Source organism: Emydura macquarii, unplaced genomic scaffold, assembly GCF_026122565.2.
Source record: "Emydura macquarii macquarii isolate MOO-44397 ecotype Brisbane River unplaced genomic scaffold, CSIRO-AGI_Emac_v2 contig_2768, whole genome shotgun sequence".
NCBI lineage: Eukaryota > Metazoa > Chordata > Testudines > Chelidae > Emydura > Emydura macquarii.
The window spans coordinates 34,652,315-34,673,368 of NW_027132905.1; the positions used below are offsets into that span (position 1 = coordinate 34,652,315).

The 21,054-nt window shown below is 62.9% G+C and overlaps 1 protein-coding gene across 7 annotated transcripts in view; it reads right to left on the bottom strand.

The window, feature by feature from the left end:
- HSPG2 (heparan sulfate proteoglycan 2) overlaps nt 1-21,054 on the bottom strand; it is a 144,257-nt gene that overhangs the window by 40,011 nt on the left and 83,192 nt on the right. For all 7 annotated transcript variants that reach the window (XM_067567006.1, XM_067567010.1, XM_067567008.1 and 4 more), the window contains 20 exons: nt 20,568-20,648; nt 19,376-19,606; nt 19,146-19,259; nt 18,615-18,742; nt 17,494-17,580; nt 16,809-16,867; nt 15,326-15,490; nt 14,265-14,375; nt 13,465-13,565; nt 11,087-11,267; nt 9,187-9,246; nt 8,569-8,691; nt 7,732-7,884; nt 6,697-6,839; nt 4,979-5,114; nt 3,579-3,730; nt 3,055-3,193; nt 2,226-2,365; nt 1,357-1,495; nt 263-414 (listed from right to left, as the gene is read on the bottom strand). In XM_067567006.1, the coding sequence (XP_067423107.1) occupies nt 263-414; nt 1,357-1,495; nt 2,226-2,365; nt 3,055-3,193; nt 3,579-3,730; nt 4,979-5,114; nt 6,697-6,839; nt 7,732-7,884; nt 8,569-8,691; nt 9,187-9,246; nt 11,087-11,267; nt 13,465-13,565; nt 14,265-14,375; nt 15,326-15,490; nt 16,809-16,867; nt 17,494-17,580; nt 18,615-18,742; nt 19,146-19,259; nt 19,376-19,606; nt 20,568-20,648 (2,595 nt within the window). The remainder of the gene's footprint in view (nt 1-262; nt 415-1,356; nt 1,496-2,225; nt 2,366-3,054; nt 3,194-3,578; nt 3,731-4,978; nt 5,115-6,696; nt 6,840-7,731; nt 7,885-8,568; nt 8,692-9,186; nt 9,247-11,086; nt 11,268-13,464; nt 13,566-14,264; nt 14,376-15,325; nt 15,491-16,808; nt 16,868-17,493; nt 17,581-18,614; nt 18,743-19,145; nt 19,260-19,375; nt 19,607-20,567; nt 20,649-21,054) is intronic.

Sequence of the window (21,054 nt, forward strand, 5' to 3'; positions counted from 1 at the left end):
GTGGATCCGGGACAGAATCTTACCATGTCACAGCAGCACTGGGCTGTGACGCGGTTGGGCCATTTGCCCAGGGAGCTGCCAAGTGTTTACCACAGAAGAATGGCGCCAGGTACGAAGGTGAGAAAGAGGGAGGCTGAAAACTTTGGAGGGAGCTGGGACGTCCTGGGCCACGTCTCAGCTCTCTGCAGTGAACAACCCCTCCTGACCCACTCTCCTGGGGCCCAAGGGACCCCAGACCACCTCTGGCGGGTGTGTCTCTTACCTGGTGGCCGGCCGGCAGGGAGCCCCCCCGCTTGCGCCACGTGACCGTGGCTGGCGACTGGCCCGCGACGAGGCAGTTCAGGTCCAGGGTCTGTCCCTCAGTGATGGAGGATGAGGAAGACTCGATCCGGACGGGGGGCGTCAGGCCCGAGGCTGGAGGAGTCGGGGAAGGGGTTAGGCTAGGGATGAGATCCCCTCTCACAGCAGAGGAACTGGAGACAGAAACCACCCACCACAGCAGCTAGTCCCTCCCCCACCCCTCGGCCGGAGCAGACCCCCCCCCACCATTAGCAGAGGCTGGAGAGCTGAGGGTCTGGCTGTCAAGGCAAGCAGGATGATGCTCTGCGGCCTCTCACTTGGGGACTCCGTGCTCAGAGGCTCCAGCCTGACGGCAGCAGCCTCAGTCCCCAGGTACCGGCAGTGTCGTGGTGCTCCCTCCGGCGGCCGGCAGGACCCAAGGCAGATTCCCAGGAAGGGAAAGCAACTTGCCCCAGCGACACAGGAAGTTCGGGCAGAGGTGGGGCTAGAAGCCAGGTCTCCTGAGCCCCGCTCCAGGCTCAGGCCACGCAGCCTCCGCTGGCGCAACACCTCCCCTCCAGCAGGCCACAAAGGTGCCTCCCCTTGCCCTGGAGGACTGGCTTCTGGGGCGCGAGGGGAGATCCGCCCCCGCAGCCCAACTGCTTGTCAGCGTCTGCTGAGACTGCTTTCCAGGGCTGGGGGTGCCAATCAGGATGTGGTTTCATGGCGTAGGCACCTGCCCACTAGAAGCTGGACTGAGACTCCCTTCACCCAGCTGTGGTTAGCCTGTTTCACGGCCACAACCAGCCCAGGAGATTCCTTACTCTCCTCATTGCTCTTCTCCTCCCGTGAGATGACAGATGCCTCGGCCTAACCTCCTCCCCCTGCTGGGCTCCCCCCCAACCTCCTCCCCTCGCTCCCTCCCACCCCGTGCATCCCAGCTGGGCCAGCCTGGGCCCAGCTTCCAGCAAGGCTGAAAGGCACCTGCCCTGAATGCTAAGGACATAGGCCGTGCCTGAGCCTGGGTTCCTAGGCCGGGCCCAGGGCTGCACTAGGCCAGGCACTTCCTGCACTTACCGTAGGGTGAGCTGGTGGCGCGGTGGATGGTGACGACGATGGAGGCCTCTTGGACAGCGGTACCAGTGCTGATGCGGCAGACGTACTCACCCGAGTCGGCTGCCGAGACTTGAAGCAGCCGCAAGCGGGAGCCGGAGACCTGGTGGGGAAGGGGGCGGGAAAGCAATGGGGCTCTGTGAGAGGAGAGAGTGGAAACAGCAGCAGAACGGAGCCGCTGGGGGAGCTAGCCCCATGCCTGCATCCCTCAGCCAAGGCAGTGTTGCCCAGTGCATGGGGCAAGGGACTAGCTGGTGTAGGCATGGACCCGTGTCTTGGTGGTTCTCCAGGATCTCAGTGCCCAGCTAACGGAGTCAGTCTCTTGCTGTGCAGGTCGTGAGAACGAGGAAAACGTGTCCTGAGCATAACTGCTGCAGAGCCCGAGACACCCGTTCTCCAGGGCCTCCCTCTTGGCGGCCACACAGTCCTCCCCTGTTCAGGACAGTGCCTGGGGATCGGGGCCAGCCTTGGAGGCAGGTGAAGGACCAGGGCTGAGAGGCCCACACGAGGACTGTCACCCTCCACCCACACCTGGTGGGACAGCAGAGCTTGGGGCGCCGCTGATTTGATTTTCCTGAGGGGGCATTTGGAGAGGTTTGGGGGGTCTGCCCTGGGACTGGCAACCTCCCCCATCCTCTCCTGGTGCCACGGCTCCCCGGGGCAGGGCTCCGGTAGGATGAGGAGGACAAAGGCATTGTGGGAAGCTGGACAATGGGGAGGGAGGCAGGGGCCACGGAGTTCCCCGTCTCCCAGGTGTTCAGCCCAACTCCACACTGGAGCCGGCAGAGCCAAAGCATCAGACCCAGCCTGCCAGGGTCCCACATAGCCCCTACCTGGTGGTTGGCCGGCAAGGGGCCCCCCCGCTTGTACCACGTCACCGTGGCTGGTGAAAGGCCCGCGACGAGGCAGTTCAAGTCCAAGGACTGGCCCTCAGCAACGGCGGAGGAGGAGGACTCAATCTGGACGGCAGGGGCTGGAAGAGCCAAGCGGGAGGGGTAGAGCCAAGAGTGGAGCATCTCCAAAAGCCAGGCCGGGGCAGGGCTGGTGGGGAGGGCAAGGACCCCCAAGCAATGGAAATGACCTGCCAGTGCACAGCCCATAGCGCCGGGTGCGGCTGCCCCAGGGCTGGCACAGCAGCTGCATGGTCCTCAGGGCAGCACCAAGGGAAAGGAGGGCACCCCATGGCCAGTCCATCGGGGGACTTCCTGACCCCAGAGATCAGCAGAAACTTCCAGACCCCCCCAAGAGCAACCCCCGGTGCTGCCTGGTAAGCTGCTGCGCGGCTGGTTCCCCTCGCCAAGTGCAGGCATCAAGAGAGCAGCCCGGGCAGCTGCCCCTGCAAGCTGATTCCTGCGGCACATTCCCAGCCAGGATCCCTGCACTCAGCCAGGCGCTGGACGGGTGCACCAGCCTGCACAGGCTCCTCCACGCGCCTCCATGAGGATGGGCAGGATGCAGTGCAAAAGGGGAACGGTGCCCCCGAAACCTGCCCTGTGCAGGAGGCAGGGGTGGGCAGAGTCTCCAAGGGGCAAGGCAGGGTCTGGACAGCACATCCTTGGGGCCGCAGCAGGTGAGAGCCTTCCCTCCCCCAGGAGAAACCAGAACATTGCCCACAGGCAGCCCCTGTGCCCAGGGCAGCCAGCACACCCAGCTCAGCCTTACGGTGCGGGGAGCCGGCGCCATGCTGGACAGTGACTGGGATGGAGGCCTCCTTGGAGCCGGCACCGTTGCTGACACGGCAGACGTACTCGCCCGAATCGGCTGCTGAGACCCGGGGGATGCGCAGGCGGGAGCCGGAGACCTGGCCGGGAGATGGAGGAGGGGAAATTGAAGGGGGAAGAGAAGCAAACAGCCCTGAACTTAACCCTCAGCCCCACTGTGCTCCCTGCCCAGCCCCTTGGATGTCTCAGGGACTTGCTGCACCTCAGCCTGAGATCTCCTGGCCTCTCATTTCTGCCTCTGCCCATCTCACTGTTCTCCAAGACTGATGCAGCTGCCTGCCCTCCAGGGGAAGGAAAAGCCTCCTTTGGAAGCCCTGGGTCTCTGTACGAGGAACCCGAAGAACCCAAGGAGTCCACACAGTGGCTCTGCGGTGCCAGCTGGTGTAAACGGGCACAGTGCCGCAGCTGTCCATGGAGCCGCGCCGATTCATTGCAGCACAGGATCTGCCCCAAATTGTCTTGTACCTGGTGGCTGGCCGGCAGGGAGCCCCCCCGCTTGTACCAGATGACTGTGGCTGGCGTCTGTCCTGCGACGAGGCAGTTCAGATCCAAGGTCTGTCCTTCGGCGACAGAGGACGATGAGGCCTCGATCCGGACGGGGGGTGCCAAGCCCAAGGCTGGAAGAGTCAGTCCAGGGGTACAGAATCGCTGGGTTACTCAGATCAGCACAGATCAGTGGCTAAGAGGCCATTTAAAACATGACAGCTTGTCTCCTAGGCTCACAGGGCAGCCCACATGCTTTCATGCCCAGCTACCACGGCCTAATGTGGAATTATTCATCATCCACGTTATCTGCAGGTGCCTGGAGCCCGGTCAGGGACAGGCCTCAGTGTGCCAGGCGCTGCAGACACAACATGAAGGCAGGCCCAGCAATCGCGACTCGTCAGACAGTGCTGGCTCACTTTCCTGCAGCTCTGCCAGGGTCTCGCAGGCCAACAGCCGATCTCATTTATTGATTCCCCCAGATCGGCGTCCCAATGGGTCACTTATTTCAAGCGCGCAGTGCCTTGGTGGCAGTGCCAGAGCCTCCCTGGTGAAGAGGCAGAGGGACAGCATTCACGCCAGCCCGAGCCGGAGAGCGACCATGTGTGAGCAGTGCTGGGCCAGGCAGCACTGCTGGAGACCGCTCCACTGACACGCCTCCAGGTTTGCAGGCCTCAGGGCTGCTTGTGCCCACGCTTCCTTCGCCCGCGCACCTGTGTGACCGGGTTTTACTAGCACAAGCTCCAGCATCTGGCCCAGACGCTCGTGGGGAGAAACCACGAGCCGGTTCCTTCAAGCCTTCGCACCCAAGCCCGGATACGCAGCCTTAGGCTCCGGCCATTGGGGGGGCAGACCACACCCCATTACCCATCAGACCAATCACGGCTAAGCAATGCTGCTCCTTTCTGCCAGCGTCGCTTCTCATCCTGCCACTGCCAGCCAACTTCCCAGCTCCGGGAGCTAGGCCTGTGCCAACGGTTAACACTCCCCAGCACCCCCCACTACAGGGGTCCACAACCCCCCCCGCAACCGAGCTGTGCCCCTGCGTGGGTCCCTGCTGGGACTGAACCGGGGGTCCGAGGTATCACAGCGGGACGATCAACTGCTCCAGCGAACAACTCAGCTGGGGTGGCTGGTGGTGACCAGCATGCTTGAAGGTGCGATGCTGGCTCTGGCCACTAGAGGGGGCCACTCTCCACTCCTGGGCACAGTGCAAAGCCTGTTCCTGAAGGCAGACCCCCAGCTACCCCCCTACTCTTAGCCCAGACTGGGGCAGATTTCTGTGAGAGCTGCTTGTTCAAATCCTGGCTGTGCTGACAGCTGGAGGGAAGCAGCTGGAGCTGAATGGCAGGGCTCCCGACAGGCAGTGGCACAGCTCTTACCGCGGAGCACCACCACCTGGATCCTGGCGCGGGCCACACCGGCCGGGCTGGCCCCGATGCAGAGGTACACCCCACCGTCAGCGGCCGTAATGGAGGGGATCACCAGCGTGGCGATGTCCGTGCGCTCCGTGCGGGACTGCAGACAACAACGGAGCCGTCAGAACTGCGCTCCCCAGGGCGCACGCCGGGCACACACGGCAGGTCGCGGGGAGGGCACCTGGAGCCCTGTCCCCACTGGGCGGAGAAGCAGCAAACCCCCAACGAGACGTTAATCAGAGCCAAGATGACATCGGCAGCCGAGCAGGAAAGGGCGGCCATCGTGGTTACTGGCGCTTCGTCTGTGTCATGCAGGGCTGGAGGGGCTGGCCAGGGGGGCAGCACAGCTCCCTGTGGAGGGTCACGGGATGGGAAGGGGAGCCAGCGCGGCTCCCTTTGGAGGGCCTGGGTCCCGTGAGCCGCATCCTGCTGGCACTAGGGCTCAGGCCTCCCACAGGGGCTCAGCGGGTTCTCCTGGGCTAAGCCACTGCCCAGCAAGCATCTCCTGCCAGCCTAGGCAGTACCAGGACAGGGGCCAAACCACCCCCTCGGGAAGCAGCTGTGCCCATGGACGCATGGCAGGCAGTGGCGCTTGCTGCTGGAGCTAACGCAGCGGCTCCAGGGCCTGGGCTACCCACAGGCTGCAGCCCCCAGCTGGTGCGGGTGGAAGGAGCCATCGAGCAGCTGGCAGGGGAAGCAGGGAGCTGGCGCCCAACCCAGCCAGCCATGCCAAGCACAAGAGCAAGCGAGCTACCTGGCGGAGCTCCTGCACCCGCTGCTGGATCTGCCCCAAGCTGGAGCCTTGGAAGTGAAGGAAGCCGTAGGCAGAGAGAGCCTGGCAGAGAGAGGGCGGCAGAGTGACAGCGAGGAGGAAGGGGCAGCAGCCGGGGTGGGGGTGGGGTGTGAGCTCGAGTGCCCTCCAGGGGACCAGCCTGGCCCTTGGGGAGCGGCTCCCTCGTGGGAACAGGGCCGGGAGTCAATGCCGGCAGCAGAGCCTGGAGACCCGGGGCCTTGCGTCTGGCCAAGGAGCCAGCCCGGCCTCGCTTAACCCAAAGGCCCCGGGACATGGCCGAGCCCTGCCTGCCCCCAGCCCATCCAGGTCCCCACCCAGGGGCTGGGAGAACCAATGGGCTGCCTCCATCTGGCCTTGCTGGGGCATTTGACACAGCCCCATTGTCTCCTAGCCAGCCACGGCCCCCAACACCAGGTTGAATCCTGGCCCCATGTGTCCAGCCCCCCATGGCCCCGCCCTCCAGGTCCCCTCCAAGGACCTGGGGCCCTGCAGGCTGACGGGGCCCTGGCAGCTCCAACACTGAAGCCACTGAAGCCGAGCGCCCAAACTCAGCCCTGGGGGTCGCCCACACCTCCCAGCGCTGGCAACCGGGCTGGGCGTCACCAAGGACGCGCCCGTCAGGTTCCCCACATCTGGAGAGACGGACAAGAGGCAGCTTCCCAAGAGACACCAAGAGCACCCTGCGGAGAAAGCGTCCGTGGCACTGACGCTGGATGGACCCCACGGCACCCCCCTACCTGCCAGTCCCTCACCAGCTCACAGCATTCCAAAACTGCAAGCCTGGTGCCCGCCCCCCCCCAGCGCCCATGTCCCCAGTGTATGCCCCTAACACACCCCACCCTGCCCCACAGCCCCACCCCCGGAAGGTCAGCAGGCCCGGGCACATTACCTGTGGCGGAAGGCTGCCCCCTTGCTTTTCCCAGGTGATGGTGGCGGTGGGGGAACCTGCAGCCCTGCAGTACAGTCTCACCGTGCTGCCCTCCTGCACCTCCGCCAACTCCGGGCTCACTTGCACCTGCGGCACGCTGGCACCTGCAAACAGTAGCAGGTTGGAGCTGTGGGGGTCCCGTGAGAGCCAGCCTGGGTAGAGTGACACCATCTGTCTCTCAGCCCGCCCTGCCCTTCCCCATGGCACCTCTCCACCCTTCGCAGCCAGCTGGGGGCGCAGCCGTGAGACCGGGACGCTCTAAGAGCTGCCAGCCTGACACAAAGGAAAGGGAGCCCCTTCCACCACTCCACCCTTCCCCTCCAGCCAGACCAGACCAGCCTGCCCACAGCCACCAGTGCTCAGTCACCCTTGGGCCCAGGGTCAATCCCTTGCCTGCTCCTTGGCCTGGGATGGGTCCTGGGGCCCTCCCCGCCTGCACCTGGGTCTGTCACAAAGCCAAGCACGTGCTCCAAGATCAGCGGGATGCATGATAAGGCGTTTCAAAACAAAATGGGCTGTCCATGGCATACGCGAGCGCCCATCCCTGCCCCCACTGGGCACTGTCCATGGCACACACTGAGTGCCCATGCCAAATGCCCTTCCCTGCTCCCCCACCAGAAGGGTCTAACGTGATTTACAGTCATTCCTGCATTAGGACCGGTCAGGATCACCCTCCCTCTATTTCACAGTTGGGGAAACTGAGGCACAGACCCCCAGTGACTGGCCCAAAGTGACTCAGTGAGTCAGTGGTAGAAACAGGAACAGATCCTTGCTGGTGCCAAAGTCCATGCTCTAACCACTAGCCCATCTTGCTGCTGCTCTCCCTGTGATAAGAGGCCCAGGTGCTAGAGCTTCTGGAGCCAGAGCCCAGCGGGGACCGTGGCCGGCAAAAGCTCCATGGAAGAGCTGCTTTCCCCACATGAGCCTGGCTGGGGAGGCTGCGGGAGCTCTCCTCACCCTGGGCCACGGGCAGTGCCAAGCCGCAGCGGTACGTACTGTGCACCTGCAGGAAGGCCCGGGCCACATGCTGCCCAGCACTGTTGCGCACACGGCACAGATATTCCGACTCGTCCGAGGGCTCCACAGCCGGGAAATGCAGGGTCCCTCCCTGGATCACGGCCTTGCGGGAGATGACGCCAGCCTGTCCTCCTGCAGTGAGGCAGGGCAGGAGAGATACAGCAGTTAATGCTCCATATTGAGCACCCGCCTGGCACAGCCTGCCTTGGTCTCACCCAGAGCTGGGCCTGGAGAGCAGCCAGGCTCACAGCCACGGCTGGCATGGCTTGGCCACGCATCGCCTGGGGCCAGAGAGCAGCCAGGCTCGCAGTCACGACTGGCATGGCTTGGCCACTCAACGCCTGGAGCCAGGTCCCGGGGAGCAGCCCCTTGCAACTCATGCTGGGTGGCGGGATCATAATGGGGGTAAGTGTGAGCATGACGCCATCTAGTGGCCGGCCCCAGTGACAACAGCAGCCTGCTGTCTACCCACAGCTGATGGAGGGATTCCTCTGGCTCAGGAGGGAGGGGATGGGGCTGCAGGTCCCAAGTTCAATCCCACCCCCGCATCTCCTGCTGTCAATGGGATCTAGTCTAGTGGTTTGCAGAGCGTCTCTCCTCTCCTCTGTCTGCCTCGCCCCGGCCCTGGGTCTCTGAGTGGCCAGGTGAACACGGAAACCTGCCCCAATTCCCCAGACTCTTCTTGCCCCGACAGGCAGGTGCTCGGGTAGATCTGACCTGTCCTGGTCCCTCCAGGAGGGAGTGTAGCTGGGATGGGGAAGTGCTGGCAGAGCCCTGCCCCCATAACTCCCGTAGTGTCCCCTCTGCCGCACCTACCGAACCACTCCAGAGTCGGCTGGGGGCTCCCGGTGGCGATGCAGCGGAACTCGGCCGGCTGGCCTGGCTGGACCGTCAGCTGCGTCGGCTCGATGGTGGCTCTGGGCAGGACGGTGGGAGCAGCTGGGCCAAGATGGGCAGTGAGTTAATCGCACTGTACTGGCAGGACACCCCAAGAGCTCTGTGATGGGGGGCTCCAGTCTCCTAGTCCTGCTGCCCACTCGGGGTGCCCCGGAGCTGTGTGGACCCCAGGCCTGGCCTACCTGCAGCCCCCGTTCTGCCCAGAGTGCAGTGTATGGACCATAACGGAGCACAGCCAGGTGGGCAGTTTAGAGCAAACCCCAAGTTGCTCCAACCAGCACCAAAGACAGAGCTGAGAAGTAGGAAGCCAGAACTGACTCCCTGAATCCCATCCCATGGGGCCAGCATGGAGAGCTGCTCATGGTGTGTTAATGAAACGACCTTGAAGCCCCCCCAGGCAGGCAAAGAACCAGGCAGGAGGGTCTATCTCCAGAGGCCATCACAGGTGGGTCCAGGACTGAAGGACTCCTGAGTGAGATGCCATGGAGCAGGGCTGGGGCATGCGGAGAGGGACGCAGCACACACCGTGCAACTTACCGGGGCTGCGGCCTTCCAGGACTTCGATGGGTCCATAAAACATCTCAGTCTTAGAAGGGGCTGCAAACAAACCACAGGTTTCAATTTCAATCCACACGAAAATTGAGCCACTCCAGGCCCCAGCTGCCTCTGCACCTCCATCCAGGGACTGCTCTGTACAGCATAGACTTGCATAACGTGGCAGTGCCACCCAGCCATGGGCCTGTCTTCCCTGACAACAGTCATGCTGTCTCAGTTCACAAATGGTGCAAGGCAGACCAAGGGCACCAAATCCATCCCACTTGGCACCAGCCAGCAGGTCAAGTTTCTGTGTCCGGGTTTGCAGAATGACTGCCTCGTGGAGAATGGACTGCCCCTGTGATTGCTGACAGAGGCTGTTCTGTACTGGGGGGAGGCAGCTGGAACTTGAGCCCGTGTGCTGCTGAGAGAGAAGTTAGAGGACTCCACACAAGCCTGCCAACCACGTGGCCACAAGACCCATTTTCCCTTCCCTGGAAAGTGGCTTGGGAAGCAAAGAGTGATGTCCCTCTGACCCTGACGTCACTGGGAATGAGGTCACTTCCTCCAGATTCCCCACAAGGAAAGCCCCGAGTACAGGAAAGAAAGAGAGGTGCAAAAAAAATTAAATCCATCCCACCCCCAACACACTCCACAAAACAGGCGTCTTCTTCTGCAGGGCTCTGGAGGGAACAAAAAAAATGACTGTTTTTCTGGCCCCGACCCTTGCCGTGCCCGAGCACCTCCCGATTGTGGATGAATTTAGCTCCTCTGGGATGTAGGGAAAGATCATTTTCCTGATCTTTCAAAAAGAGGAATTGAAGCACAGTGATTCTATGACTTTCCCAGGGTCTCACACATCCTGTGCCAGAGACAGGAAAAGAATGCAGATCTGCTGAGTCACAGCCAGGTGTCCTGGCTACAAAACCATCTTTCCTCCTCCTGCAGCGATACTAAGTGGGCAGGGTCCGAAATTAGATTGAAACTACAGGCAAGCCCACGCTTCCGTCCCTGCGTTGGTAGGAACAGACAGGACACAGCCAGGAATTTTAAATCGAACTTCTCTTGCTCGGCTTTTTTGCCCTGTATTTCTCTCATCTTGCCAAGGAAACTAGATTAGTTGATTTTACTTTGTTTCTGGTCAGTTTCCCTTTCTGGTTCTCATGAAGCAGCAAAGTACACGATGTCTGGGCTTACACCCAACTACAGAAGCTTCCCTTTGAACCCCTGGCCCCAGGGTTGATTAGGGTTCCACTTTGTGAAATAAGCTTCACATGAAACCAAACACCTAAACTGTGGCCGTAAGTCCTGACACTGCTCCCGGCTGAGGTTCTGTGGGATGGCAGCTCCGAGCGAATCTGCCAACAGGACAGGGTGAAATCCATGATGCCATTGCTCTAAGTGTCCCCTCTTGGCACTCTCCCATCACCCCTGAGGGAAGCCACCTTTATAAAGGCCCATGCCAGGCACCCGGCCAGTGGGGAATGCCTCCGCCTTGTAGATTTCCTGTTACCAAAATCGCCCAGCGAGGGCAGTGCCAGCACTTCCCGCTGATCCTGGGACCCAGAGAGGGCCGGAATGGGGCGTGAACATGGGCACCACTCGTGCCAGGGAAATGAGGGCAGAGTGCAGCGGCTTGGCTAGGAGAAGGTTAAATCAGGGAGGGGGGGAGGAGAGCACTGTCCTGGGCAGATGACTCAGGCCTCCTGCTTGCAGGGATGGATCCTGGTCCCTGATGACCGCTGGGCGCCCAGGGCTGGAAGAGACAGGATGGATTGCAAGGTTCTAGCAGCCAGGCCCCCACTAACTGCCTGTGTCCCAAGACAATGCAAGGCCCAGCTCTCCCCAAGGGCTAGCTCTGGGCACAGTGGGGCGGGCAGAGGGAGCCCAGGGCTGTGCACACCTTGCACGTTCAGCGTGGCCGTGCCCTCGGCCATGTCCAGCATGTTGGAGCCGGTGCAGACGTAGACGCCGGCGTCCTCGGGCTGCACGTTGCGAATGGTGAGGATGCCGTTGAAGTCCATGGCGCGGCGCGGCAGTTTGCCGTTGTTCTGGCGTGTCCAGACCAGCGTGTAGGCCGGAGACTGCGGGAGCGGAAGAGACACGGCGGTGAGGCGACAGCAAGCCCAGCGAACCCCGCACTAAGTGGGCACTGAGCTGTGGGACACTAAACCGGCCACTGTCGCCATCCTGCTCCCCTCCCTACAGCCCAGCGAGGGCGTGAAGAGCCTCCCCAGGGACGCTGCCACTCGCCTGGTGCCTCCCTGTCAGAGGCCAGATACCACGGTGATGGGCATGTCACGTAAGACAGACAGATGCAGGGACAGCTGCGTCCCCTGGGCCAGTGTTTCTCAACTTTTTAAGTAGCAAGTACCCCCTAACTTCTGAAAATGTTAATAAGTACCCAACACTCAATGTCCACTCTGAGAAACACAATCTTTTTCCCCTTTATCGCTGGATGACTGTACTTCTTGTAAAGCAGGAGAGTTCTGAGTTCTGCAGTGCTGTGTGGCTGTGGCAGATCACAAAACCCCCTGCTGTGTCTCCCCTCCTTCCTCCTCCCCTTCCTCCATATAGGAGCAAAGGTCAACGCTGGCGGGGTCACGTGGTGTTCTCCTCACACATGCGGGCAGGCACTAGTGGCCCAGAGTGGACAGCAGCACTCCCCATGGCCGTCGCTAGGGGGATGCGGGCCTGGGGCAAATCGCACTGTGTGGGCCCCTCTTAACATTTGATACTGGTAAAATCTGGGGCTCTCCAAGTTGTCCATTTCACTGCACAACTAGAGCAGTAAGATTGACAAGTAAACCTATGGGTAGAGCCCGGCTCCAGGACTGGGCAAGCCGCTGGGCTCTCCACCTGGCTTTCTGGGCACCGGGCTTTGAGCCGGGGAGGGGAGCTGCCAACTGGGCAAGTTGCAAGTGGCTGCCGTCTGGCTGCCAGCCCAGGAGGTGGGCGACTGCCACCTGCTCCGAACTGGGGCAGAGGAGGCTTCCGCGCAGGCTGGGACCCGGGGATGTGGGCAGGCAGCTGCTGCCCGTCTTCAACCCAGGGCGGGGGAGGCTGTCTCTTGGCTCAGAGCTGGGACACGGGTGGCAGCCACCCAGCTGTGAGCCCAGCTCGTAGGGTGCAGGAGGCTGCCGCCGGCCTCCCACCTGGCAGCTGGAATGGACAGGACTCAGGCGACTGCTGCCCGGCTTCCCAGAAAGCCAGCGGCTGCTGCCCAAGCCAGCAGCTGCTGCCCGGCATCCCAAAAAGCTGGCGGCTGCTGCCCAGCTTCCCAGGACTAGGGCGGCTGCCATCTACCTCCCAGCTAGGAGCTGGGACCGGGCGGGAAGCAGGTGGCTGCCCCCTGTCTTCCCCAGAAGTGGGCAGCTGCTATGCACCTCCCTTCACTGGCTTTTTCACCGCATGCCCCTGCCTGTGTCTCACGTACCCCCAGGGTACACGTACCGCAGGTTGAGAAACTAGGCCCTGGGCTCCCAGCCTGGCTGCTCGGGCCCGGTCGGCGAGTTGCTCTGCTGCCTCCTGGCAAGCAGCCCATGGCAGGCTCCTGATGGTCGGGGCACAGCGCGGGGAAAGCAGGTGTCTGCTTCTCTGCCACAGGGAGCCAGGCTCTGCCCTGCTGGCCCCGCTGGGGAATCTCGCCCCTCGGACTCTCGGCTGGGGCGAATGGGCCTCATTTCACTGACTTCCATGGCGACGGCCATTTACGCCAGCTGGGCATCTGGAATCCAGCGGCCCCACCCCAGGACGGGAGAGGGGGTTGCCGTGCCGGCTGCCTGTTATCCCAAATGTGGGCACAGCGCTTTGGTTGTGTTACCATGCAGCAGCTGTCAGCTGCCTGTGAACTCTGCTCTAACCCACAGCTGCCTGCGCTGCCCTGTAGAGCCAACGTCTGTGCCATGCCCACCCTCGACTTCACCATGTGTTCAGCAATGACAAGCTCCAGTGGGGACCCCAGCAGCCACAGGACTACCATCACGTGCCCTCCAAGACAGATGTGCGTGCAGCGCCTGGCACGATCAGCCCGACCCTGGCTAGGGCCTGATGGTGCCATGCGAGGCCTTTGTGCGCCTGGGCCTGCGCGGGAGCTGGTGTTCTGGCAGCTGCCTACCATGGCACATCTGTGGGAACCTGGAGGCGCTCAAGTTCCTCGCCCGGGCCTGTGTTGGGCCTACAGCAGCACCAAGTGGGTGAATGGAGCCCAGAGTTTGGTTCTCCTTCCGCCCAGGCCATCTCGTTGTGTCCGCAGCCCCTGGGCGCCTGCCCTGCCTGTACCTTGCTCTTGGCTGTGCAGATGAAGGTGACATCGGCTCCGGGCTTCACGGTCTGCACCCTCTTCTCCTCCACGGTCACGGTGATGGGTTTGACGGGGGCCTCTGCACCAACAAGGAGCCATGAGACTCCGCCCTGGCACGCAGCTGGCACACCCTGCAGGCCACAGCCAGCCATGACAGCAGCGCTAGGGCCCAGCCCCGAGGGGTTAATGGTGCCTCGGGGGGCCAGGGCCAGGCAGGGGAAGAAGGGCAGGAGGGAGGATCGAGTTCAGGTTTTCCTGTCTCCTCCTCTCTGAGACCCCCTCATAGACACACAGACTCAGGGCCAGGGCCCATCCTGCACGTCGCAGGCCAAAGAACCTCCCACACCCCTCCTGCGATAGACCCAACCTAGGCACTGCCATGCCCTGGGCCCAGGCAGCTCCTGCCCAGCCTCAGGAAGACCCTGCTCACTCCCCAGGTGCAGGCCCTGGCCCACCCCCTGGGCCCTGCCCACCAGAGCCCATCTTGTTGCCCAGGACTGAGGGGTTGGTGAGGGCTGGGGTGCAAGGCTCTGACCTAGATTTTGCCCTGGCTGCCTGGGAACAGCAGGGCCACTTGCCCTGCCTCTTTTGCGGTGCAGCCAGCTCCCACCTGCTGCTGCGGGCAGGGCCACCCTGCCAACGGCTACTCCCTGGCATTGCAGCTCTGCCAGGGCAGAAGATGTCAGCTCCCAGCCGCGGCCCCGCGCAGGACGCCAGGCCTGTCTGGACTCAGCGAGCCCCCTGCCCCAACCTGCAGGCTGACCACGGAGCCGCTCACCTGTGACGATGACCTCGGCCCGGCTGGCGTTGCTGTGCTGCAGGCCGCGGCAAGTGCAGACGTACACGCCGGCCTCAGAGGGCTGGATACTGGGGAAGTGGAGTTCTTCGCCTGGGGCCGGGACAAAGGACACATGAGACCCAGACGCAGCCCACCAGGGCTGGGCGTGTGCCAGAGGAGCCCTCTGGCAGCCAGGGAGAAAATGCCCAGGCCTGGGGAGCATCCGAGAGATCCTGTCTCTGCCACCCCACTGCTTATAGCCAAGGGCACAACTCCCCACCATGATCACCGCGCCCGGCTAGGCAGTGTGAGCCTGGGGCCACATCTGGCTGGAGACCTCGAAGGCACCCCCGAGATGCCCCGGCTGCTGAGCTTGTGCCCGAGTCAGCGCAGACCCCAGCGTGGTGTCAGGTGGTGCTATGCTGCAGGTGCCCAGTGGGGGGCACGCTCCCCTGCGGCTGCATGGATGGAAGAGCAGTCCATTTGGGCTCCTGACCTGCCCAGGCCTTTAGGGGCTGCATCTGCACCAGATTAGGGGTGTCCTGATCCAGCCCCCGCCCTGGACTCCCTGTTACCTCCTGGCCTTTGGGCAGGCTGAGCGCCAGGTGTGTCCCTGCGTCTGTGGGACCTAGGGCTGGGCCCCCCATCCTGACCCCATTTCCCTGCTGTTCAAACCTTCCCCCATTGTCACATTGGGTTGGCCCCGCATCTGCCAGCATCAGTATGAATCACGATACACCCAGCCATCAAACCTGCACCCACAGCCCCCAGGCTGACCCTTCAGCTGGTAGATGTGCCAAGCTGACCCTGGCAGACACAGATAGGTCAACAGACAAAAGCTTCTGTCAACTGGTGCTCGGGGAAGTGGAGTTCCCCAAGCGATGGATGAATCCTTCCAGCCACAGGCTGAGGCTACGCTGGCACAGCCAGGCACCAGAGCGACGCTGCTGGAGTGTCTGGAGCGCAGACATGGCCTCAGAGGAGGGGGAAGTGCCTGGTTTCTAGCATCTGTCGGGCACACTGGCGCCGTTGCGTCTCTCCATGCCTGGCCGTGCGGTTACCTTGCCGTCTGCTCTGGGCAGTGCTGGGCATGGGGCGCCCATCCTCCCGCGACCAGGAGTAGTAGTAGGGCGGGCTCCCGCTGGCCTGGCAGTGCAGAGTCACCTCGCCGCCCTGCGAGACCGTGGTCTTTGGCGGGTGGACTCGTACCACGAAAGGGGCTCGGTCTGTGGGAGAGGAGGGGGGGCCAGTCAGTATGGTGGGGCCAGGTGGTTTCATCAGACCCATAGCGGGGCAGGGGGGGTCAGCCAATGGTGCTGTGTCCAGCTGCGCTGCCACGTGGGAAGTCCAGGCTGTGAGCAAGGGATGAGGGGCCGTATCCTACCCATGCCCTGCTGTACCTATCAAAGGCAGGGGCATGCAGCGACTGATCCTCCACCAGCTCCCGGTCGAACCCATCCTGCGTTCTCTCTGCTGATCCCTGCTACTGGAGCAGAGATGTGGATGGGGGGCTGGATGCTGAGGAAATCTGGCCCCGGGGGCTGGGAGCTGCATCAGCATCACTCACTGCTCCCCTGGCAGTTCCCTGAGGCCAGAGTAAGAGTCCTGCAGAAGGGGAGACCCTGACCCCTTGGATTCACATTCTGCACGTCACTAAAATAATTTTTGTGCAAAACATGCCGTGGGAGGGCTGACTGGAGCCCTCACCCCCCTGATCCTGGGGGACATCTGCATGACATGCATCCTCTGACTTCTGAACATCAACTGAAATTCGGAGCCCATGTCTAGGTGGGGAACTGCTTCTCTCAGACAAAGGACCAGCTAGCGCCTTAGCCTGGTGTCAGCAAAGCTGACTGGCGATCCCCTCTCCAGCGGCTGATCTTCGGCAAGGAACGGGGGTAGAACAAACAGATTTGCGCCTTGGCAAACAGCAGCATTGAACCTTTCCCCAGGAGACTCCAGGTCTCCTTCCTCCCTGCTGGAGAATGCACGTCCAAGGGGCACTGGGCTGTATGAGGGAGAGACCAAAACACCCCAGTTCATCTCTCTCTCACCTATGAGCACAAAGGGACCAGCCCTTTGACGGGGGGGCAGATGAGAGCTGAGACTATGGCCAGCCACACCGCTGGGAATGTGTGCTACAGATTTCACTTTGGACCAAGCCTCGCTTGTTAAGTTTTAGCTACTGGAAAATCTTTTATCTTCATTTTACATGTAAGCATTTCTGACTTTAACAGCTGATACTGGTACTCACTGCCAATCTATCAGCCTGTCGCTAAACACACTTCTCTTACGTGGAATCTGCACCAACCCTGTTCTGCGTTTAACCCGAGCTCTTTGGTCACTCCAGGTAAAGTAGCAAACTGCCGGCTATTGACCCCGTACTGGGCAATGGACATTCAGTCTCACAGACTGTTGGCTACTAGACCTGGTCTTTTTCTGGCTAGTGGCCAGGCCAGAGCCATTCACTGCTCCTGGCTGTGGGGGCACAAATGAGCCCCACCAGGACTCAGTCCTGCCACAGATGCTTGGCCCTGCACTTACCCATGGGCACGCACTTCTGCCCCCGCACGGTGGGGTTCCCCACATAGCCGGGCGCACACCTGTCGGGGAACAAGAGAGACGGGTGAGGGGGGCACTGATCTCCCGGGGAACGTGATTATCTGTGTGTCTGTGTGTGCATGAAAATCCTTGTGACAGCTGGGCCTCGGAGATGGGTACCCCGCAAGGGGGGCGGAGGGGGGGCCTTTGTCCAGAGAGCAGCAGCATGGCTTCACAGGGCAGAACAGGCAATCGCTGCTTGGAAGAGGCCCAGGGCAGGGATGGCAGGGGAGGCTGTGGCAAAAGTGCGGTGGGGGAGGGGAGCCAAGGCTGGGATAGTGGGGGCTGTGGGTCAAGATCAAGGGGCACCAGCAGAGCTGTGTGGGGAAGGGTGGATGGGGGGGCAGGGCTGGAATAAATTGGGTCAGGATCAAGGGACAGCGGCAGAGCTGTGCTGTGTGTGTGGGGGGGGGGGGCAAGGTTGGAACAGCGGGGGGGCTGCAGGTTGGGACTGAGGAGCATGAGGAAGCAGTTACTGCCCCAGTGTGCACAGCCCCACAGATCCAGTAGCAATGGGGGGAGCGGGGCGTCTGCTGCCAGCTCCCTGCTGCCTTGTGTCTTGAGCCCTGCCCCGGGGCCGCGCGGGGGCCTGTGCGGAGGGAGCTGGGTGTGCCGGGGACACACTCACTGTTCACAGTACTGGCTGGTGTAGCCAGGCTCGCAGGCCGTGCAGCGATAGCCCCCTGTCCCCTGGCTCTCACACGTCCGGGAGAACCTGCAGGGAGAGAGAGACCTGAACGCTCACCCCGGGACCAGCGCCCCCTGTGCCTGCACCTGCCGGGAACAGCACCCCCCACCCCACTCAGCCGCCCCAGAGCCCCCACCAGGGGCTGGCCCAGTAACTGCTGAGTCCCAAGCCCAGCCTGCTACTGCCCCCTGCCCCTGCACTAAGCACCAGCCCCTTAGAGCTAGCGCCTTGGGGCACACTGCTCACAAGGCATTACTGCTGCCAGTTTAGATCTCTCAAGCGGAGTTTGGAGGTGCATTTACTCCCCCGGTGTCCCCCCATGAAGGGGATCCCACCACCCCACACCGGAGCAGGAAACTTGCATTGACCCCAGGGTTTCCCAGCAGCAGCTACGCCAAGCGCTGGGCACAGTATGAGCCCATCGTTGAGACAGGATCACCTCGATGACCCCACCGGGTCCGGGCAGCTGAAGGGACCCCACTGTGCCCATCTGCCAGGCCCTCTTCGCTCCATCATTGCCCTCTGGCTTCTGAGACCTTCCCCAACCAGGCAGGGCAGGATGCCCTATAGCCCCTGCTTGGCCAGAGTGGATGCTGCCAAGTGGCAGGAATGCTCCCTGCCCGTCAAAGTTTGGTAACAAGCCGGGCACCCAGACCAGGGGAACGGCCCCGGAGCAGCCAGGGACAGGCGGCGGTCCAGCTGCCCACGCGCCCTTCCATGACACAGGCCCCCGAGCTAACAGACACACCAGGGTGAGGCCTGGAGGGGGAGCGAACCATAGAGCCCTTGGGATCACCCCCAGGGTAGATTTCCAGGGGACCCCAGGCACCCGCTGTCTTTCCAGGAAACACCAGCTGGCAGCAGAAGCGGGGCTGGGGTCGAGATGCTGACGGACCCTGGCTGGCAGCGGGGTGCCTCCTCCCTACATCCTCACTCCTTCGAGGAGCCCCGGTGTTGATGCCCAGAGATGGAGATGCCCCATGGCGCGTGGTGAGCTCAGTCCTGTTAACTCTGCCTGTGCTGTGAGCTGCTGCCCTCTAGCCCCCCCGCAGGTTACTCACTGATTCTCAGGGTTGGCAAGCGGGCAGGCGCAGGGCTGGCAGTCCTCAGGGGTGCCGGTGGTGGCGTCGCCGTAGTAGCCGGGGGCACACTGTTCGCAGAACTCTCCGGCTGTATTGTGTAAGCAGTTCTGGGGAGAGGGATGGAGCTCACTGCGCTGGGCACCAAGGCTAGCTACGCACCCAGCTGCGTGGGGTGGAGGGAGCTCGGACCCTGCCCTGGGGGAGGGCGGCTGTGGCGAGGGGCAGAAGGCGGGTTGAGGGGGTCCCTACCCCAGTCACAGGGAGCAGTGCTCCAGAAGCCAGAGGCTCTTCCCCAGTGAAGCCAGGTCCAGGGGGCCCAGAGTGGGCCTCTCAGCCCTGGCAGGGAGGCGGTGCCCATCTCAGCCCACAGCAGGGACCCCCTGCCTGTGGAAACGATGTGGGGAACTCCAGAAGGAAAAGGGGTGTCTGGCCTTCCCAGAAGTAGCCTGGCAAAGTGGGGGGGCTGCTCATGCCAGTGGGCAGGCCCCGGGCGCAGCGCTGGACACTCACCGAGCAGGTGCCGCTCTCTGGGTGGCAGGAGTCCGAGTGGCCGTTGCACTCACACAGCTCGCAGTGCCCGAGGTACAGGCCGCCCCCGGTGCGGGTGTAGCCAGCAGCACAGTCCTGCAGGGAGAGATGCAGCGTCAGCCTGCAGTACCGCTGGACGGGGCCTCATCCCCAGAGCGGGCACAGCTATGGGCACCAAGCCAGGGGATGTGGGCTGGCGAGGGGCCCCTCACCTGGCAGGAGAGGCCCTGGTACCCGGGCGGGCAGCGGCACTCCTCCACCTCCAGGGCCCGTGGCAGGTTGCTGTAGGTGGGCCCGGCGGTCTCCATGCTGACGCCGGCAATGCTGGCTGACACCATGTCGGTGGAGTAGGTGGCGCGGATGAGGATCTCGTCCAGGTCGGCCAGCGCCATCATTAGGTGCTCCCGGGTGGCGTGCTGCCCATCAGGCCGCTTCCAGTATTGCTGCGGGGGAGAGGGCAGAGTCACACCTGGCGGGGCAGCCCACGGGTGGCACCGTGGGCTGTGGCTCAGCCAATGCGGCAGGGGCTGGAGGGAGGCTCTCGGGTGGAGACGACATGGCACAAAGGGAGACTGAGCGCAGCCACAGCCCCCGGCCAGGTACCCCAGTGCAGACGAGAGCCCAGTCCTGTGGGGCTGGAGGGCAGCCCTGCCCAGCCTCTCGGGGCAGCCCCCCAGCGGGCTGGAACCCCACTTGGCACAGGCAGGTGGGCTTGACAGGGAGCCCCATTGCACCTTCCCCAGGCCAAGGTACCCGTCAGTGGGTTGCTGGAACCCAGGCTCCTCCCCGAGACAGAGAGTGCCATGGCCGGGGCAGGCTCAGACTGGAGAGGTGGGGGTGTGCTGGGGAGAGGGAGCGGGGGAAGGGGGAATAGTGTCAGGAGCTGGGGATGTAATGCCAGGGGGGCAGGGACGAGGGCGGTATGATGCCAGTGAGAAGAAGGTAGGGGTGGTACAATGCAGGTGAGGTGGGGACAGGGGTGCGGGCAGGACAAGGCCGAGGTGGGGGTGGTACCATGTTGGCAAGGCAAGCGTGGGGGTGGGGGCAGGAATGGGGCTGAGGCAGGGGCTGGGCGGTAGTACCACACGGGTGGGGGGGGGGTAAGGAGTGGGTGGGGGCAGGGATGAGGCGGGGGTGGGGGCAGGCCAGAGGCAGGAGCTGGGTTGGGCAGGGGCGGTACCACGCCAGCGAGGCGGGGGCTGGGTGGCAGTACCAGGGCTGGGGGGATAGGGGCTGGGGGGGAGGAGTGGAGCCAAGGCAGAGGCAGTACCACGCTGGGGAGGTATGAGAGGAGTGGAGCCAGGGTTGGGCAGGGGCAATACCACGCTGGCAAGGCAGGGGCTGGGTGGGGGCAGAGTGGGGCTGAGGCAGTACAACGCTGGGGGGTTAGTGGCTGGGCCTCACCTCCCGGAAGACGATCTCGAAGCTCCGCCGGTCCCGTGGCTGCAGCTCGGGCTGGTAGGCCACCAGCGTGATGTCGTTGCCCTGCACAGACAGCATGGGGAGGAGGGCAGTCAGATCCTGGGCCGGGCTTCCCACCCCACACACCTGCCAATCCAGGTTGGCGGGGTTCCCCTCTGCACATGCCGTGCCAGCCCTTTGCCCTGCACTTGTCCCACACCTGTTCTGATCCTCTCCCTCCATCAGATGCCCCTTGCCTACCCCCCTTCCATTCCCCTAGGGCCCCCTGTGCTGGGAGTTACCCCACCCCGGCATGCACTGGCTTTTCCTCCCCCACCCTGCTCTGCATGGCGCCCCTTCCCTCCCGTGCTGAGGGAGATTTCAAGGGACCGTCTTGGTGCCGGAGTGCCACTGTCCTTTTCTAAGCGCAGGGTGAGTTCTCTTCAGTGCTCTGGGCAGATCAAAGGGTGGCACCCACCAAACAGTGGGC